Raw genomic sequence first — 17573 nt, 5'->3', positions numbered from 1 at the left:
CAAGGCTCATGCACTAGCCAATAATTTATCATTATGAAACACCCCTGAAATGAATACTTCATTCTGAGCATATTGCTAATCTTATTCCAACTTTTTATTAAAATTACTTGTTGCCAAATCTCTCTTTAGACATTACTTTGGAACAATAAGTACATGTGCTTTCAATGTATGTAGTGTGTGTTTAAGTATTTTTACTTACTATTGCCAAAAAACAATTTAAGTAATTTAATAGACATTAAAAAGCCAAATTAAGATACTTTTAAAGCCTCCATTATAGTATTATTTTACAACCAGGTTATATTATGTATAATGTGAAGATGTCCTCAATCTTAATTTTTTTTTCTTAGACCTTCACAATGATTACAACACAGTACTGTAGATTTTAAAATGTAGAGCAGGAGTAGCAATATGTCTCACTGGGTAAAGACACTTTTTGCCAAGGCTGACCCTACATAGTGGAAGTAGAATATAAAACTCCTACAAGTAGTCCTGTGACCTCCATACATGAGTGTGTGTGTGTGTGTGTGTGTGTGTGTGTGTACATGTGCAAAAAATGCACCCAAACATGAAAGAATAAAAGTGACTCACCTGAGCTCCAATTGCACTTGTTAGCTTGAAAATATATAAAACTATGTCTAAAAATGGCTGTAAAACAAACATTAGAATATACAGAATTAAATCTCTTGAAATGGAGATATCCCACACAATAACTACTGAGCATCAAGTGGGAAAATCACCCATTAATAACACAGTAATATAAAGACATTAAACAAAATTACTTGAGTTATAATTCCAAATGTGCTATGTATTTTTCTGGTTTTGATACAACTTCATCTGTAAAATGAGAGGGTCCTTCTTCTGTAATACAGTTTGAGCCCATTACTTTATTATAACAATTACATAAATGAAATAATCAAGTGAGTCATATGACATAGTCATATGAATCTATGAACTTATTTGATGATACAATTCTAAAATTTCAACACATTAAAGTACTGCTACTCACTGAGAACAAATTCAACCAGTGTCTGACAGTAACATCTACTTTAACCTTTTCAAGGAACCCAAAATGTGTTCATTTATTTGAAGTCTAAAACATGAGTACTAATACAAATGGCTGGCTTTATAAACTGGCTCATACAAAGATGTATCTTACCCTTTCTCTTTGTCCTGCAGATTATTAAGAGCTTAAACTATTTTAAAAATTCAATTCAAATATATGCAAAGGTTACTGGCCAAAAACAATGTTCATAATTTATGTCAGGAATTAAATTGATGCTTAAAACAGAGAATGCACTATAGTGCATAGAAACAGTATAATTAATTTCAGAACACTTCTCGATTACGGCTATGACACTTTATGAACTGCAGATTTTCTCAAGTGCTCAGAGAAAAGAATACGTAATAGTTTCTGTACAAAGTTAGCTCCAGAGATCTATTAATATACTGCAGAGAGAGGAGCTAGGGAAGTGGCTCAATGGATGAATTGTTTGCCATGAAAGCCTGACCATCTAAGCCGTGATCTCCAGAACACGGCAGCACAAACTTCTGTAATCCCAGCATGCCTCTCTCTGGAGACAAGCGATGGAGACAGGAGAATCACCAGAAGCGTGTGGGCTAGCTAGCTTAAACACCACAGTGAGCATCAACAGGCGCTATCTCCAGCTCAGGTGGAAGGTGAGAACTGGCACACAAGGTTGTCCTCTGCCCTCCACTTGCACGCTGGGGCACCTGCAGACATGAACACATTCAACACATGCTTGTGCACGTGCACACAGTTACTTTCTTCACATAGGACAGTACTGAAGACGAGAAACAGGAAGTCTCATCTCATTTTATGGATGCGTAATTGGAAATATAAACTGAAAAGTCAAGCCTGTAACAAGTCTAGAAGAAAAGAGGCAAGGAGATCCTTTGGCTGAAATCAGTCCACAAAATTCTTACAGAACTTTTGTGAGACACTAATTTCAATTCTAAGCCAAATACTTCACAGAAATAAGATTTTTAAATTAATTATATAATTAAAACAAGTATAGTTGTCCCAATTTTCTTTTAAAAGAATTAGCTATACACTACTCCCTTCTACCCCAATCAATTCTATATAAATTTGCTCAGATTCAAAATTCAACAAATTTAATCAAAAATTTTTAAGCAGGTAAACTTACCTTACTAAGATTTGAATACAGATCAACTACACTGTTACAGAACTTTTCTACATCCTGTGTAAGCAGCTGGTCTGGGTTGGCTATTCTGTTGTCCAGGTTGCCCATTTTATAATAGGTGAACGCTCTGAAAGGGCAATTAAAGTGATTTCAGAACAAGCAATTATGGAAACCAGGCATCCATCTCACACCACCCTCTGCATAAACACACAAACATACCAGTCTAGACACTCTAAGAATTGTCCTAACTACGACAGCCATGGGGAAGCAAGCCCAGAGAAGGGTGATTTGGTGGCTGATAGGAGAGCTAGGACTAGAGCCCCATCACTGACAGGTCACTCCTCCCAATATACTCCTAGTCTAAGACATTATCTTGAAAAACAATCCAGTAAACAAGAAAACCGTCTGCTACCATAAACATTACTGTCCAATTTAAGTATTAAGAGTTTCACTTACTGGAGATACTCCTCATAGAGGTATCTAGTGAGCCTTACTCGGAAGCACAGTTTGAGCTCATTTAACCCATACTTCAAGAAGTTATTAACCAGAGAGATCTAAAACAAACAAACAAGCATTATCAGTTTTGCTTCAACTTCTACTTACTAAATTGCAATTTACTTCTCTACCAGTTGCTGTATCTACAAGTTCTGATTATCTTAACTCATAGGCCATACTGAAACTCAGTTCTGTTTTGTTTAGGTTGTATAAGATGCAAAAATAATAAGCTAAGCCATGTATATCTAATTCCCCTATAACCTGGAGCTTAATTTTTAAAATATTATGAAATCCCTTCTGGGTAATCAAAAATGCAAATCTTTCCTATTTCTACCTGAAAGGCAGTTTACAAGTTCATAAACTTGTATTTCTACATTTGCTCCTCTATCAACACTACGACCTAGACGGTGTTAGTCACACGCCATGTGTCTTTGTTTTCAAAGTGTGAGTTTTATGTTACTTTACAGATTATTCTAGAATCACTTTACTAATCTATCCCACTATTAAACCAATCCTTCCACAGTTCCGTTTAAACTCACTTTATTAAAAATGCTTCTATCTTAAGTTTTTAATTGAAAAGGTCTAAAACTTATGCATGCCCATCCTCAGGTACTAAACTATAGATGAATTAGATTTCACAAGCAAATTCCTCTTTTCTCCTTCCAAATACGGACATTAAAAGTCTTACAGGGCCAAGAAAATAAAAATAAAAACCAAGGTAAGAAAATCACTTGAGTTTTAGCCTAAACTAATTTCTAAGTAAACTCAAATAGACTGGTTTAACAGTGGTTCAAGTTGCAACTGTTTGTTTTCAATCAATAGTTCCTGGGTAGTTTGCCCATCTTACTCTCAATTTCACAACCTGAAAATGTTTTCAGTTGTCCCAAGTGGGAGAGAGGTGCTACTGCCATTTACCAGAATGTGGTTAAACCTGGAGAAAACCTGGTCAGGAGAGAGTTGAAAGGAAAACAGGGAGAGAGAAACAAAAGGAGAGAGAGAAAGGAGAAAGGGGAGGAAAGCGGGGGGGGGGGGTAGACAACAACTAGAAAATGGAGAAAGAAAAACAACATACGTGTGTATATATATATGTGTTGCGTGCTATATTACACACGCACTAACAAAATTAAACCAGATAACATTTTTTAAAAATTTTCAATTAAGTATAAAGATTTACACTGAAAAAAATTAGGCCATAAACTATACAAAATTAGAATTTAATACCACAAATCTTTAAAGTTAGTAAGAACAAATTCAAGATTTAATGAGGTGCAAAGTTCTCACAAATAAGAGTTCTAAAGAAATGCACTTACAAGAGGCATGGCAGCGATGAAGTTGAACAAGTATCTCTTGAAATCTTTACTGTTACGACCAATGATGCCACTGCAAACCACCACATGCAATGCATTAGTTGCAGAAGAAGTTAAATGTAACATTAGAAAACCTAGAGTTCTAAAATCACTCTTGGGAATTTCTACTGAATCATTAAGAAATAAGAAAAAAATCTTGGAAAAAATGTTCACAAGTTTTGAAACCTTTTAACGGCTAGCTTGACCTTGACTCTGCATATGATAAGATGAAGCAAAACAGTAACCAAGGGCTACAGATGTACTCCAGGGGAGAACTGTAGAACCTGTGCATAGTTAGCATACACAAGGTTCTGGGTTATTACAGACAAACCAGAGTAGTATTTGCTTGCTTTAAATATTTTAGTATCCTTGATTCTCACTGGAATGAACTGACGACAGTAGAAAGAGTAAGAGGGTTACCTCAGCCAGCTCGACAGGGGAGAGGTAGTCGTGTAGGCTTTGTGGTCTTAAAGTTATTGTTGCAACTACTCAATATTGTCACTGATGGAGTGTAAGTAATCTAAGACAGCCTGGCTAGACTCTAGTAAAGTTTCCAAAAAAAAAAAATGAGGCTGAGTGTGGTGGTGCACACCTTTAATCTCAGCAATCAGAAGCAGGCAGATCTCTGTGAATCTGAGGCCAGTCTGGTCTATAAAGAGATTCAGGCCAGTCAGGGCTACTTACTGAAACCCTGTCTTTTTTTTTGAAAGGGGGATAATAAGACTTCACTTGCAGGTTCTGGCTGGCCAATCCTGGGACTGGCTGACACACTAGAGAAGCATTAGAATCAGTCTAGAAAAGCTTTAGGTCTCTAACACAGTTCAGCAAAATCAGCTCCTCTTTTATCTGCTTTTGGTCTGTTTTATGTATTTATCTGCTTTTAAAATACATACTTAAAAGGGCTCAACTGCTTTATTTAAGAGTTTGAAAGCCAGGAGTGGAGAGATGACTCGGCAGTAAAGAGCACTTGCTCTTCTTGCTGAGGACCTGGGTTTGGATCCCAGCAACCACATGGCAGCTCACAACTGTCTGTAGCTCTCTTCCAGCCTCTGCGGGTACTAGGCATGCGTATGGTGCACACACATTCATGCAGGAAACCCATAAACATAAAATAAAAATAAATACTAACAAGAGTTTGAAAGCCATTATGATGGTAGTATACTATGCATGTGTATTTTTTTAAAGAGATAAAATGTCACAAACTTTCTTTTCAAAGAAGTATATACATGTATGTATGTATGTATGTATACACACACACATTCTCTTTTTTGGAGAAACATGGCAGCAAACAATTTGCCTAGATCTCCCAAGTACCTGACTAGTATATGATAAGGAAATAATTTATTTTTTATGAGGGAGTAGGTAAATAAATCTGGAGAAATCTGGATTAAACAAAGTTATCAAACATCTTTACCAAAGATCTTCTCAAAGACTTTAATATACAAAAATCTTAAAGTGTTTTACAGCATGCTTTATTTCTTAACAAAACTTTTAAGAAATGTTACCTTATACTAATGGAAAAATAAAATAGGCAATTTTCTATAAAGAAATAGTGGTCTTTTTAAAAGCTGAACTAGAAGGGAAAAAATGGAATAGTACTATGATACTGTTTATAGCAATAATTCTACTTGAAATATGAAGCAATTAGGACAGTGCAAAAAAGCTTCTACGTTTCAGTTAAAACTGAATCAAACTACAGAAAACCGAAGTGCTTTCGTGCTGCCCAAGCGTGAGGCACTTGAAACTGCGCATGGCATTTGGTACAGCACATGCCATCCACCCTTGTGCAGTGTTTACCAATGGAGTAGCGGCTATAAATTTAAAAAATGGTTCCTTGAATAAAGCCACACTTCTGCTTATTATTCCACTGCAAAAGAAAAATAATTAACAATGAGTAATCTAGTCACTATTACTCCCCAAGACATAAGGACACTTATGAAAGACTGTTTGGTACTTTAGAAATAATGCCTATAACAAACAGGTGAAAAATAAATGCATCTTTATGGCTGGATAAAGCAGCCACAGTTAAGAAGGTCCTCTAGTTTCTACCTTACAATGTCTGGCCTACTCCAATTGGCTCATTCTACACATGTTCTGGCCATTACTAACAAATAAGTCCTCCACATGAAAGAGGATAAAACCCAGTGCATTAATGACACTAACAAAGCTCTTGGGAACTCTAAACCTACTCAGAAGAGTGAGCAAGGAAAATGTAACTTTAATAGAGACAAAAATGTGTAAATTTTTTAAATAAAATTGTCCTGCAATATTTAAACTATTTTAAATGAAACAACTAATAAATATTTGTATTTAACCAACTGTCAAAGTCCCGTACATTACTGAGGCTCAAGAAGAGTACTGCAGAGGAAGCCGTCTCAGTTACTTTCTCTGTGAGAAATGCCATGACCAGAGAGAGAGAGAGAGAAAGAGAGAGAAAGGGAGAGAAAGAGAGAGAGAGAGAGAGAGAGAGAGAGTACAGGCTGGCCCCAAATGTACAATCCTCCTGCCTAGTCTCTTTAGAGCTGGGATTACAGGTGTATGCCATCACACTCAACTCCTAAATAATTGTTTTAAATAAAACAAAACTTCAAGAAAACTTCTAGAAAAGAAATTTTAGCTTCACAATTAGATGCAAAACTAGACACCCAGTAGGCTGACTAGCAGAATTATAAATTGGCTCATGTTCATCATCATCAATTGAATTATGTACTACCTACTCTCAGCAATTCATTTTCCATGTTACTAAGTATGTAAGAAAATCAATAAAAAATAGAAATGTCTAGTACCTAAAAATTACTTCTATATTACTATAGAAGAATGAATTTATAATATTGGAAAGGAAAAACTTTAAAAACATAATTTTCCATTTTATTCTTTAAGAGATAAATAGTCAACACTGTATCATTTTATGCAATTCTATCCAGATCCTTAACATAATATTTATAGAATGCATAAACTGTATACTTTCACCACACACAAAAGGAATATCATTTGTGAAAACTGTAATAATTGAAGAGACACTTTAAAGATAAAATTATCAGAAAAATATGAAATTTTACAAACCATACGGAAGGTTAGAAATGTCTTCTGTGTATCTATCATACGAAGACCTCAAATTACTTGGGCTTACAACTTATATAAACAGAGCATGCGCACACTTAAGACTCCTACAGGCATCCTCCAATGGAAATCAGATGACCAACAAGCCGTCACTGTTTTCTAAAGCAATCACTCCTAATTGTGAATCCCAGTCAAGAGCCAAAAGCTGCTTGAGAAAATCCTCTAACATAAACAAGGACCAGTACTGGGAACTAAATGACAAAACAAACAAAATAACTAAGAAAAAAGGCCATAGCTTCAGAAATGAAAAAAATGAAAGTATGACTACTATAAAAATGAGGAATCCTACAAAAGATGGCTCTTGGAAATAAAGTCTCTGGAAAATAAATGTGGTGAAATTTTCTAGTAATAGAACTAAAGCGTCAGACATGACAGGTAGTTTTCAAATCTTCCTGCAAATTAGAATCACCTGGGCTATCTCAGGCAGCATGAGGCCTGGGCATAGGCAATTCTTAAGACGTGCCGTACTGATGCTTCTATATCTGCAGTCTAGTTGAGAACTAGAAGTCACAGAGTGAGACTTTCAAACTGGAATGCACAAACACAGCTCAAACTGACTGAGTGTGAACACAGAAGACATTTTCAGAACTACAAGGTCTCAAAATCTTACTTTCCTTGGCTCGTTCTTAGAAAAAAAGACTGTGTCTACCAAAATGAGAAAGGGAAACAACTGGGAAAATAACAATAAAAAATTCGGGCACACAGAAAAACTACAGAGGCACGGGGTGGGGTAAAAACAGGGATATAAAATTAGATTGCCTGGTGTGCTCGGCAATAATTACATCGTGTGTGCTGTGGAGATTTTACAGTACTGTGGAAAACCTCGAGCTGAGTCAGAACAGTGGGCAAACAAAAACCTGTAATTAATAAATGGCAGGACCAACAAGACGCTTTTAGAAGAGCAACTACCAAAGCACAGCCTGCCGCGTAGCTCCCAGGAATACACAGTATCCTGTAACCAGGAAATACTGACAACCAAACAATAGAGAAGGGCACTGAGGAGAAAAGCAAAGCGGCTTCTCTCCTTTCAAAGGACAAACCCTCTAAATCCATGTGGCCTTCAAGAAATGCACATACATTCAGGGAGATCCTGTTGAGTCTGAAAGCCTCAATATGTAATTTACATATACACGTTACAAAGGGCTTTTATCCTAGGCAATCACACTTCTTCACTTTCCTTCAGAAATGAGTCAAAAACAAAAACATAAAACACATTTCCTACAGATCAAGAATCTAAATAAAAAAACAGTATTTTAAGAGATTTCAAAAGTTTGGATACATTATCCAAAAAGTTACCTTAGATTATATATTTTAATACATAGCCAATAAACATTCTATACTACAAAAAAGAATTCCAATAAAAATCTTCACTTTGTCGTTCATATTATAATAGTAGTTTCTTTAACAAATAAATGTGTATTACAACAACTTAAGATATCCCACTGCCATTTTCAGTATTAAATTCAAAATTTTCAATTGCAGTGATTAAGATATGTCAGAAATATAATAAAAACCATGAAAAAAATTAAGTTTAGAATCAGAAAAGTTTTTCCTATTAGAAACAAAAAAAAAGGCAAACTCTATATGCCTCACCAATTAGGCACGTTCTTCCAAATTACTTTTTAATTTTAGACACTCGCTACTTTGCCCGCTCTTTTAAGCTTCAATAATAGCACCTGTTACATGCACTTTAATTTCTGGCTTGTCCGTACTCCTTTACACACTGTCAGCTCAGCAAGACTTGGTACAGGATTCTCCTGTTCACTGGTACACATCCCTGCCATCATGTACCACAGTGCCTGATACACAGGAAATATTCCAAAAACTGTTTATGTAAACGGACAAACACATGACTAGACTTCAATATACTGATCCTATTTTTTTTTTGCTTATAATGGCATTGCTTAAATACAAGGCAAACTACTATTTCACACATACAAGAAAAGGTGAATGAGCAAGTACCTTTCAATGAGAGTCCCATTTTGAATCATCCAAACATCACAGTATGTTCGAGAGACCAGCATAACAGCAATAAGTATTAAGTAGCCTGTCTAAAATAAACCATATAGAGTAAACTAAATGAATTTCAGAATGTTAAAAGAAACAGTAACTTAAAGCTTTTGGTTTCAAATTTCTGAGTATTATTCTAACAATATTTGTTTATATTTTATGTATATTTTAGCTATAATAAACTTTAAATAAAGATTAAAAGGAATTTAAAATTATACCACACAAAAAAGTCAACAGTGGAAACTGGACAAGTAATTTAAGATTATCTGGCTTGGTGATTTATGATTTCCAGTTTATTTTTAATATACTACTTTAATAAAGAAAACTAGTAATAGTTACTGAGTTAACTAAACAATTAACAAATACTGAAGCTTAAAATTTTGTACAAGTTGAATAAATGAGCTTTAGCTTGTTAAATAAAAGTCTCTAACACTGTCCAGGTTTCTTAGGGCTTTCAACTTGAGCATTTAAGGCAAGAGTTAAACATAAAAAGCAGCAAAGTTAGTCAAACGGATTTGTGTCATCTTGTGGAAGTGAGAGGACAGGAAAGTCTGGAACAGCAAAAGAACTGTGTCATGAGAAACCATTAAACAGCTTAGGAGCAGCAGAGGATGGAGGCTAGGGCAGGAAAAGAGTAAAAACCACACGGAGCGTGAAGGTGTGCTGACCCAGCAGATCCAGATAACATAAAATGATCACAAGCGTCTACTCGGTAAAACAGGTGTTAAAAAGTGACAAGCAGGGAATGGTTACATCTGCAATACAAGTGCTAACTTAGAGACAAATTTAATAGTCTTTTTTATCTACACAGAAAACGTCTTACCTGAATTGCTATGACTTATTGTTCTGAATACTTATGAATGTGGTAAATTAAACATATAGTATTGTAATTTCAGAAGACTTACCTCTTTACAAAACGTTCTAGGTACCATGATTTTCAGGATCCGCGAGAGCCTTGATAAAAACACTTTGTCCACCACAGCTCGCTCTTTCTTTCCTTCCTTCTACATTTAGAGAGGAAAAGGAGCATTTTAGGATGAGAGCTGCAACATATGCACAGTGACTACAGAGCCACGCTTAAGATACCTGCAACAAATGCAGTGATCACAGAACCGCATTTAAGATACCTGCAACAAATGCAGTGATCACAGAACCGCATTTAAGATACCTGCAACAAATGCAGTGATCACAGAACCGCATTTAAGATACCTGCAACAAATGCAGTGATCACAGAACCGCATTTAAGATACCTGCAACAAATGCAGTGATCACAGAACCGCATTTAAGATACCTGCAACAAATGCAGTGATCACAGAACCGCATTTAAGATACCTGCAACAAATGCAGTGATCACAGAACCGCATTTAAGATGCCTGCAACAAAAGGAGTGATCACAGAACCGCATTTAAGATACCTGCAACAAATGCAGTGATCACAGAACTGCATTTAAGATACCTGCAACAAAAGGAGTGATCACAGAACCGCATTTAAGATACCTGCAACAAATGCAGTGATCACAGAACCGCATTTAAGATACCTGCAACAAAAGGAGTGATCACAGAACCGCATTTAAGATACCTGCAACAAATGCAGTGATTACAGAACCACATTTAAATTAGCTGCAGTAGTGCACAGTGATTCCAGAGCATGTTTAAGACAGTGGCCACAAATGCAGTGATTACAGGGCCACATTAAAAATAGTTGCATAGCCAAGTGTTAAGATGGACAGATGAATTTAGAGTGCACACTTGAGCAGCTCTCCAGATTCAAACAGAGCCCAAGAAAACAGAATTACCTTAAAGGTGAAAAGAGGCATGAGTGTGCTCTGAGAGAAGAGCACAATCCACTAAAAACCAGTGGGGTACATAGGGACAACAAAGTGACCAGTGTGGTGAAGCTCCGAGTGCAGAATAAGCCGTCAAGTATTTCCTGACTTACATTTGCAGTGACAGGTATTGAAACCACGGCCGTACAGTAGGCATTTACCCCACCACCACTGTCCTACAACCCTAGCCTACAGTTCTCGATAAATAGAAACTTTTTTAAAATCTTAAACATGATTTTTCTAATTTAAAGACACTTCTGCAGGCAGTGGTGGCGCATGCCTTTAGTCCCAACACTGTGGAAGCAGATCTCTGAATTCAAGGCCAGCCTGATCTACAAATAGAATTCCAGGACAGCCAGGGCTACACAGGGAAACCCAGCCTGGAAAAACAAAACAAAAACAAACAAACCCAACCAACCAACCAACAACCAACCAACCAAAAAAAAAGAAAATGCAACCCTTTCAGAGGGAACACAGACAACAGTAAATTAAGAAGTAAATAACTACAGATCAATTAGTCAGAATCAAGAGAAAACGAGTAATTTGGGCAGGAAGACGCCGACAGATCTCAACATTTGAACTATAAAGTGGAGAAAGAAGGGATTACAGCACAAGGAACAGCAAGCTTTTGTACACACACACACACATACACACACACATACACACACACACACACACACACACACACACACACACACACACACACACACGGTGCTGGAAGTCCCCTGGTGGGCACACTTAGCAAGATGCTGGAATAAAGAGAACACAAACAACAAAAGGAGCAGCTTGTCTACAAAGAACAGAGCATAAAGGAAGTAGCAGATAAGAATCTGTTATCAGGACAGAGATTTAAGATAAGATAATGGCTTTTCCCTTAGAGATCTGTTTTCAACCATGCAAGAAAACAGAAACACAAATCATTTGCAAAGTTAAGGAGAAAGGGGCCTCTACTGCTTTTGGTAAAATAGGGAGAATAAGAAGGAGACCCTGGAAACTACTCTCTCTCTCTCTCTCTCTCTCTCCCTCTCTCTCTCCTTTTCTCCCTCTCTCCCTCTCTCTTTCTCTCCAGTAGTTACATTTAAAAGGAAGTCTGGAGAAAATGTATTTACAGGGTTAGACAGAAATAGGGATTTCAGATTCAGATTTTTGTCTTTCAGAGGAAGTTGTTATGATTCTTAATACTGTCGCTGTGACAGAATCTAGAATCACCTAGGAACAAGTCTCTGGGTATATCTGTGAAGAAGTCTCCAGATCAGGTTAACTGGGGTGGAGGGACCCACTCTAACTGTGGGCGGCACCATTACACAGCCAATAGCTAGGTAGGATTTGGGGGGCAGAGAGGACTTTAGAAAAAAGGGCAGAGACAAGAAGAAGCTAGTCAGATTTGGAATGAGTCAGACACACAAAATAGGGTAAGGTAAAAGCCATATGGCAGTATGTAGATTTAAAAAAAGTATGGGTTAATTTAGGTTATAAGAGCTAGTAGAAACAAGCCTTAAGCTACTGGCCAAGTTTCTATAACTAGTAAGAAGTTTCCACCTGGATGTGTGGGAACTGGCTGGCAGGACAGAGAAAGACTCCTATAAATTTAACTTCCAGATATCCCTACACATACATTCAGCATAGTTTAAAATACTGTAAAATAAAGAACAATCTAAATGTTCATCACTACTACACAGTTATGGTGACTTTAAGAGGAAGCAGCTCACACTCCTACAACAGAACACAAAGCTACAGCAGTACCCTCACAGGACAAAGACCCAGCCGACAAACAGCTAAATCGAGTAGACCTTACACCGAGCACGAGGAGGCACACCTGTGATCCCGACACTCTGAAGACCAAGGAGGAGGATCCCGAGTTTAGGGACAGCCTCAGCAGGACCCATGTGTGGAAAAAGAACCATTCCCCTCAAGCTGTTGTCCTACCTCATCCTTCTCTTAGAACCTTTGTAGTAAGTCAAGAATAGTGGCACCTGCCTCCAACCCCAATACTCAGGAGGCAGAAGCAGAGAGAACTCTACAAATTCAAGGCAGCCTGGTCTACATCGCAAGTTAAAGGCCAGCCAAGGCTACAAAGTAAGACTATCTCAAAAGAAGGAGGGGGGGGGGAGGCATGGAGCAAAGAGTGACCTTAGTGGAGAATTGCAAGTTCTGTTATAATTAGATACCATCACAGTGAACAGAGAGACAAACTGAGATAGAGAGAAAGGGTGGGGATGTCAGAGTGTAATAATAATCACTTTGGTGCTTAGTCAATTCTAGCAATAATTTTAAGTAAGAAAAAGAAGGCATATGAAACTTGTATGTAATAGCCTGTACTAACATACTAGGTATAAGAATTACATTCAAAACTATACTGATAGTACAGACAGTTAAAGCCAATAAACTGACACAGGGATAAATACCATTTATTTGAGAAAAAAAAAGTGTCAACTGAGTTACTATATAATCCTAAATTCCACACTAAGTTACAGATCATGCAAGAGAAATAAAAACATATATCCACCTCAAAACTGGTACATGCATGTCCACAGCTGCATTACTCATGAGCGTTTACGCTTATGTTAACAATGTAAAAGTCCCTCACCTGGTGGTACACCTATACAACAGAATACTATTCAGCATAAAAAGGAATGAAATACGGATACAGTAACAACAGCAAGAAACCTTGAAAACATCATGCTAGTGAAAGGCCTAAAGGATCACACATACTGCATGATTCTATTAATATAAAATACCCCCAAAGCAGGCAGACCAATAGGCAAACAGAAGATCAGTGGTTGCTAAGGGTTGGGAGGAGATGGGAACAAGGAGTGGATGCTACTAAGCATGAGACTTATGGGTGGGAGTTAACAAAAAGAATTGTTTTTAAATTGTTGCTCCTACTGTTATGTTGATCTGCCTGGCTTTAAGGAGAATAGCATTCAGTTCATTCTGACTGCAAACCTTAAAACACACAAGCTGAACTCCCGTCATCATCCCACCACAAGGACAATCAAGGTCATAGCATGTTTCTCCTATGCTATAATAAATCACAGAAACTTCATCACATTCTTTTTACTTTGCAGGTTAACTAAGCAATATTTAAAGGTGATTTTTTAAAACTTACAAATACAATGGACATGGACATGATTTTGAAAATAATTTACTAGGTTAACCTCGAGATACAACTATATTCTAAGAGAACTATTTTAAAAGAATGGATCCTTACAAGACCAAAATAACTCATATACTATGAGGTTAGTTCAGCTCTCTTTTCTTCTTCTTTCAACAAATGTTCAACCATGATGCTTCAATAGCAAGGCTGATGCCATGAATATGAAAGCTGCTATTTGCACGGTACTACATCTAGAATCTGGGGAGGCCAACCAGACAGAATAGGTGCCAGTCTAATTAAATGATCAGGTGACATTACAACACAGTGCAATGCAGCATCAGGACTCCATTAAGTTTCTGTTTTCTTGATGATCAGAGGTCCCATGTTGTCTCCAGTTTCTTCATTATGTTTTATGTGAGCCCATGACAGAAAGGGGACTTTTTGGACCTCCAGTGGCATCACTACATGGCTTATCTCCAAGGCATGCACAACCTGGGGTTGTCTTTCTAGATCTGAAGGTGCACCATAGCTTTGGTGTGATGGTCTTTAATGTAAAACTTTTTGAAGTCAGGTAACCAAGGATAACTGTTTCCACAGCAAATGTAGTGGCTGCAATCAACTGGCACAGCTGAGTTGGAGCTGAGGAACATGGTGTGGGCGGCAGGAAGATGTGGCAGAACCACTCAGACAGGAAATGGGGACTGTAGAGACCCATATGGGAAAGACACACCCTCAGGACCCACTTGGTACCACCAATAATTTTAAGAGAGTGGTAACAACCATTCAACTCTGTGATGAATATACTAATAACTGACTTGCACACTTAAGTGATGACTATTAAAATAAGGAGTATAAAGGTACTATTTAAAAAAATCAATTGGTTGCCAGGCAGTGGTGGAACACATCTTTAATCCCAGTACTTGGGAGGCAGAAGCAGTCGGGTCTCTGTGAGTTCAAGGTCAGCCTGGTCTATGGAGAGAGTTGCAGGACACGTTCCAAAGTTACAAAGAAATTCTGTCTTAAAAAACACACAAAGAAAAAAATTGTAAAAGAAATTCAGTTGGTAAATACAGAAATAGAGGATTTGTTATCAGAGAGATCATCAAAAGATACCTACAGATTATAATTATAATTTGCCAATAACTTAATGTGAAAAAGTTATAAATAAATAATATTAATGTTGGGCTGAATATTAGCAATATGGTATTTGCACAAAGTAATTTAACAGTGTTGATGTATTTAATGCTAGTTAAACCTCCTTTGGGTAATTATATTCTATTTTAAGCATGTCTAAGGAAATTCCAGGATAAGTCCAGAAGCAAGTATCCAAAATTTTAAAAAGATAAAAATGATGTTATAAATATTTGAAGAAAAAGTTTCTCATCATAGTGTTACACATATGCTAAATCCTACACTAAGGAGGCTGACATAGGAGAATAAAGGGTTTAAGGCCATCCAAGACTATACAGATAGTGAGATCCTGTCTCAATAAAAAGAAGAAAACGAAAGCTACATGGGCAGTGAATCTCATCATCTAATAATAGTCATAATAAAAATAATAGTCAAAATAAATCTAGTAATAGTCACAACTGCCTCCTTACAAGAGTGCTTCCATGAACAGATGCTAGGAGCGCTTCTGGAAGACACTAGGAGGGACTCTTTAAAGAGAAGTCCTATAGTTCTTATATCCTCAAGGTTGGAAGTGATTATTTTTAAAACTGCATTCTAAAATTCTGACTTAATCCTAATTCAAAACTATTCAACAAAATTAACTAAATAATGCAAACCATCCCCAAAAGTAGACTTAAAATTCTTACCTCATTGTTTCGTAATGGTGGTTTTCCACTTTTCTTACTGCAAAGAAAAAATAAAAGAGCTTTACTTTACTTCGTATACGCTTCCATAATTAAAATTATTCTAAGATGTCAAAAATATATCAAATTCTCCAGATGGTTGTTTTCTTTTTATTCTTAACCTAGAGAGGTGAAGTTCATTAATAATAGATCAGTTGTCTCTTTACAGGTTGAGTGTCTGCTGCATGAAATGCTTGGGCCTAGAAGTGTTTCAGATCTCACAGTTTCCAGGTTTGGACATCTGACACATAGACTCTACTACATGCAGCAGCTCAGGCTGCTCAAAGAGCTTGATTATTTCAGATAATTTCAGGGCAGACATGTTTCATTTGTATTAAGTATTGGTTAGAGAAAGTGACCACTAAATGCTAGCTTACTAGTATTATGAACAAATGCTCTGTGTCTGTGTGCTTATGTGTGTAAATTCCCACACATCATGCATACTTTTTCCTATAAATCTTCCCACGGAATGGTGACAATTTACCTCCCCATTCTTGAATCAAAGCTTGGTCTGAGAGGGCCTGTGACTGAGCTTCCTTTTATCCCTGTACCCCATCTAAGCTCCCAGGCTATTAGATAGTGCTTCTTACACCCAGGACTGGCCCACCCTCTAGTGACTCTCCTCTAGAAACGCTCGCATAGATAGGTCCGGACTCTATATTCTGTGCAGTTCTCTCCCTGTCATGCTGACAATTGAGATTAGTCATACTAGAAAAACCTTCCGCCTGTGTCCTCCCACACGCTGCTCCAAATCCACACCCTCAAACACATGAATAACCAAATCTAAACTAGACATCTCAAGAAAAGAATCTGTCCTACTCATTTTACCAGTGAGGAGAGTGACCTGGAAAGAGTCGTTCATGATCACAATCTGATCACTAATCTGTGTTTACACAGTATCGGTAACCTGGCTTACAACCTGTTAGAACACTTATCCTTGTGCTTCTTCAATGAAACGCGGAGCATGTTTTAAATCCTGTTTGTTATATAAACAGAAGTCTGAGGAGAAGAGACATTAATGAAGGTTAGCTTCCTGAAGATGAGGCTATAGTGTATCTGGAATATGAAATCTGTATCAGTGAACAGAAGGGGGAAAGCAAGTTTAGGGAGAACTGAAACAGACCCAGGAAAATTTCAGCCAGTCCAAGAGATGCTCTGTGGTAATTTGAATGAGAAATGTCCCCTATAGTTAAGGGCATTTGAACACTTGGTCCCCAACTATGGCACTATTTGAAAAGGTAACCTTGTTGGAGAAAGTATGTACTGGGGGCAGGCTTTGAGAACGTAAGGCCTCACCCTGCCAGCAATTCATTCTCTGTTTCATGCTTGTCATTCTAAGTGTAAGCTCTCAGCTCCCTACTTCTGCCACCACACCTGCCACTTGCTGCCATATTCACCTGTGGAACAGTAAGCCCAAATATACTCTTCTATAAGTTCTCTTGGTCATAATGTTTTATCACAGCAGTAGAGAATGCACTAAGACATGCTCTCAGTAAGTACTGTCATACTCTCAGTACGCTCTGTGATGAACTGAAATGTCTTTATGCCTCGGCTTTGCTCAGGCTTACCCAAATGTATGCTACTCTTGTTAAGTCATGACCTGGAGGTCTGTGTGCTCGAAGTAGACTCTAAAGCATGGGCAGAGGGGGCTGCCTGGCTTATACA

The 17573-nt window shown here is 37.3% G+C and overlaps 1 protein-coding gene and 1 pseudogene across 1 annotated transcript in view; both read right to left on the bottom strand.

The window, feature by feature from the left end:
• The window catches only part of Abcd3 (ATP binding cassette subfamily D member 3), a 52076-nt gene that overhangs the window by 22701 nt on the left and 11802 nt on the right, over nt 1–17573 (bottom strand). The window contains exons 2-8 of the mRNA XM_085677768.2: nt 15873–15909; nt 10039–10137; nt 9086–9174; nt 3968–4037; nt 2619–2716; nt 2166–2289; nt 589–645 (exon numbers count right to left, since the gene is read on the bottom strand). Coding sequence (XP_085533894.1) covers nt 589–645; nt 2166–2289; nt 2619–2716; nt 3968–4037; nt 9086–9174; nt 10039–10137; nt 15873–15909 — 574 coding nt within the window. The remainder of the gene's footprint in view (nt 1–588; nt 646–2165; nt 2290–2618; nt 2717–3967; nt 4038–9085; nt 9175–10038; nt 10138–15872; nt 15910–17573) is intronic.
• Nucleotides 13359–15130, bottom strand: LOC146891223 (CDGSH iron-sulfur domain-containing protein 1 pseudogene; annotated as a pseudogene).

Source organism: Myodes glareolus, chromosome 17 (genome assembly GCF_982192425.1).
Source record: "Myodes glareolus chromosome 17, mMyoGla1.1, whole genome shotgun sequence".
Lineage (NCBI taxonomy): Eukaryota > Metazoa > Chordata > Mammalia > Rodentia > Cricetidae > Myodes > Myodes glareolus.
The sequence above is the reverse complement of the archived record's forward strand: the minus strand, read 5'-3'. Positions and strand labels throughout refer to the sequence as shown.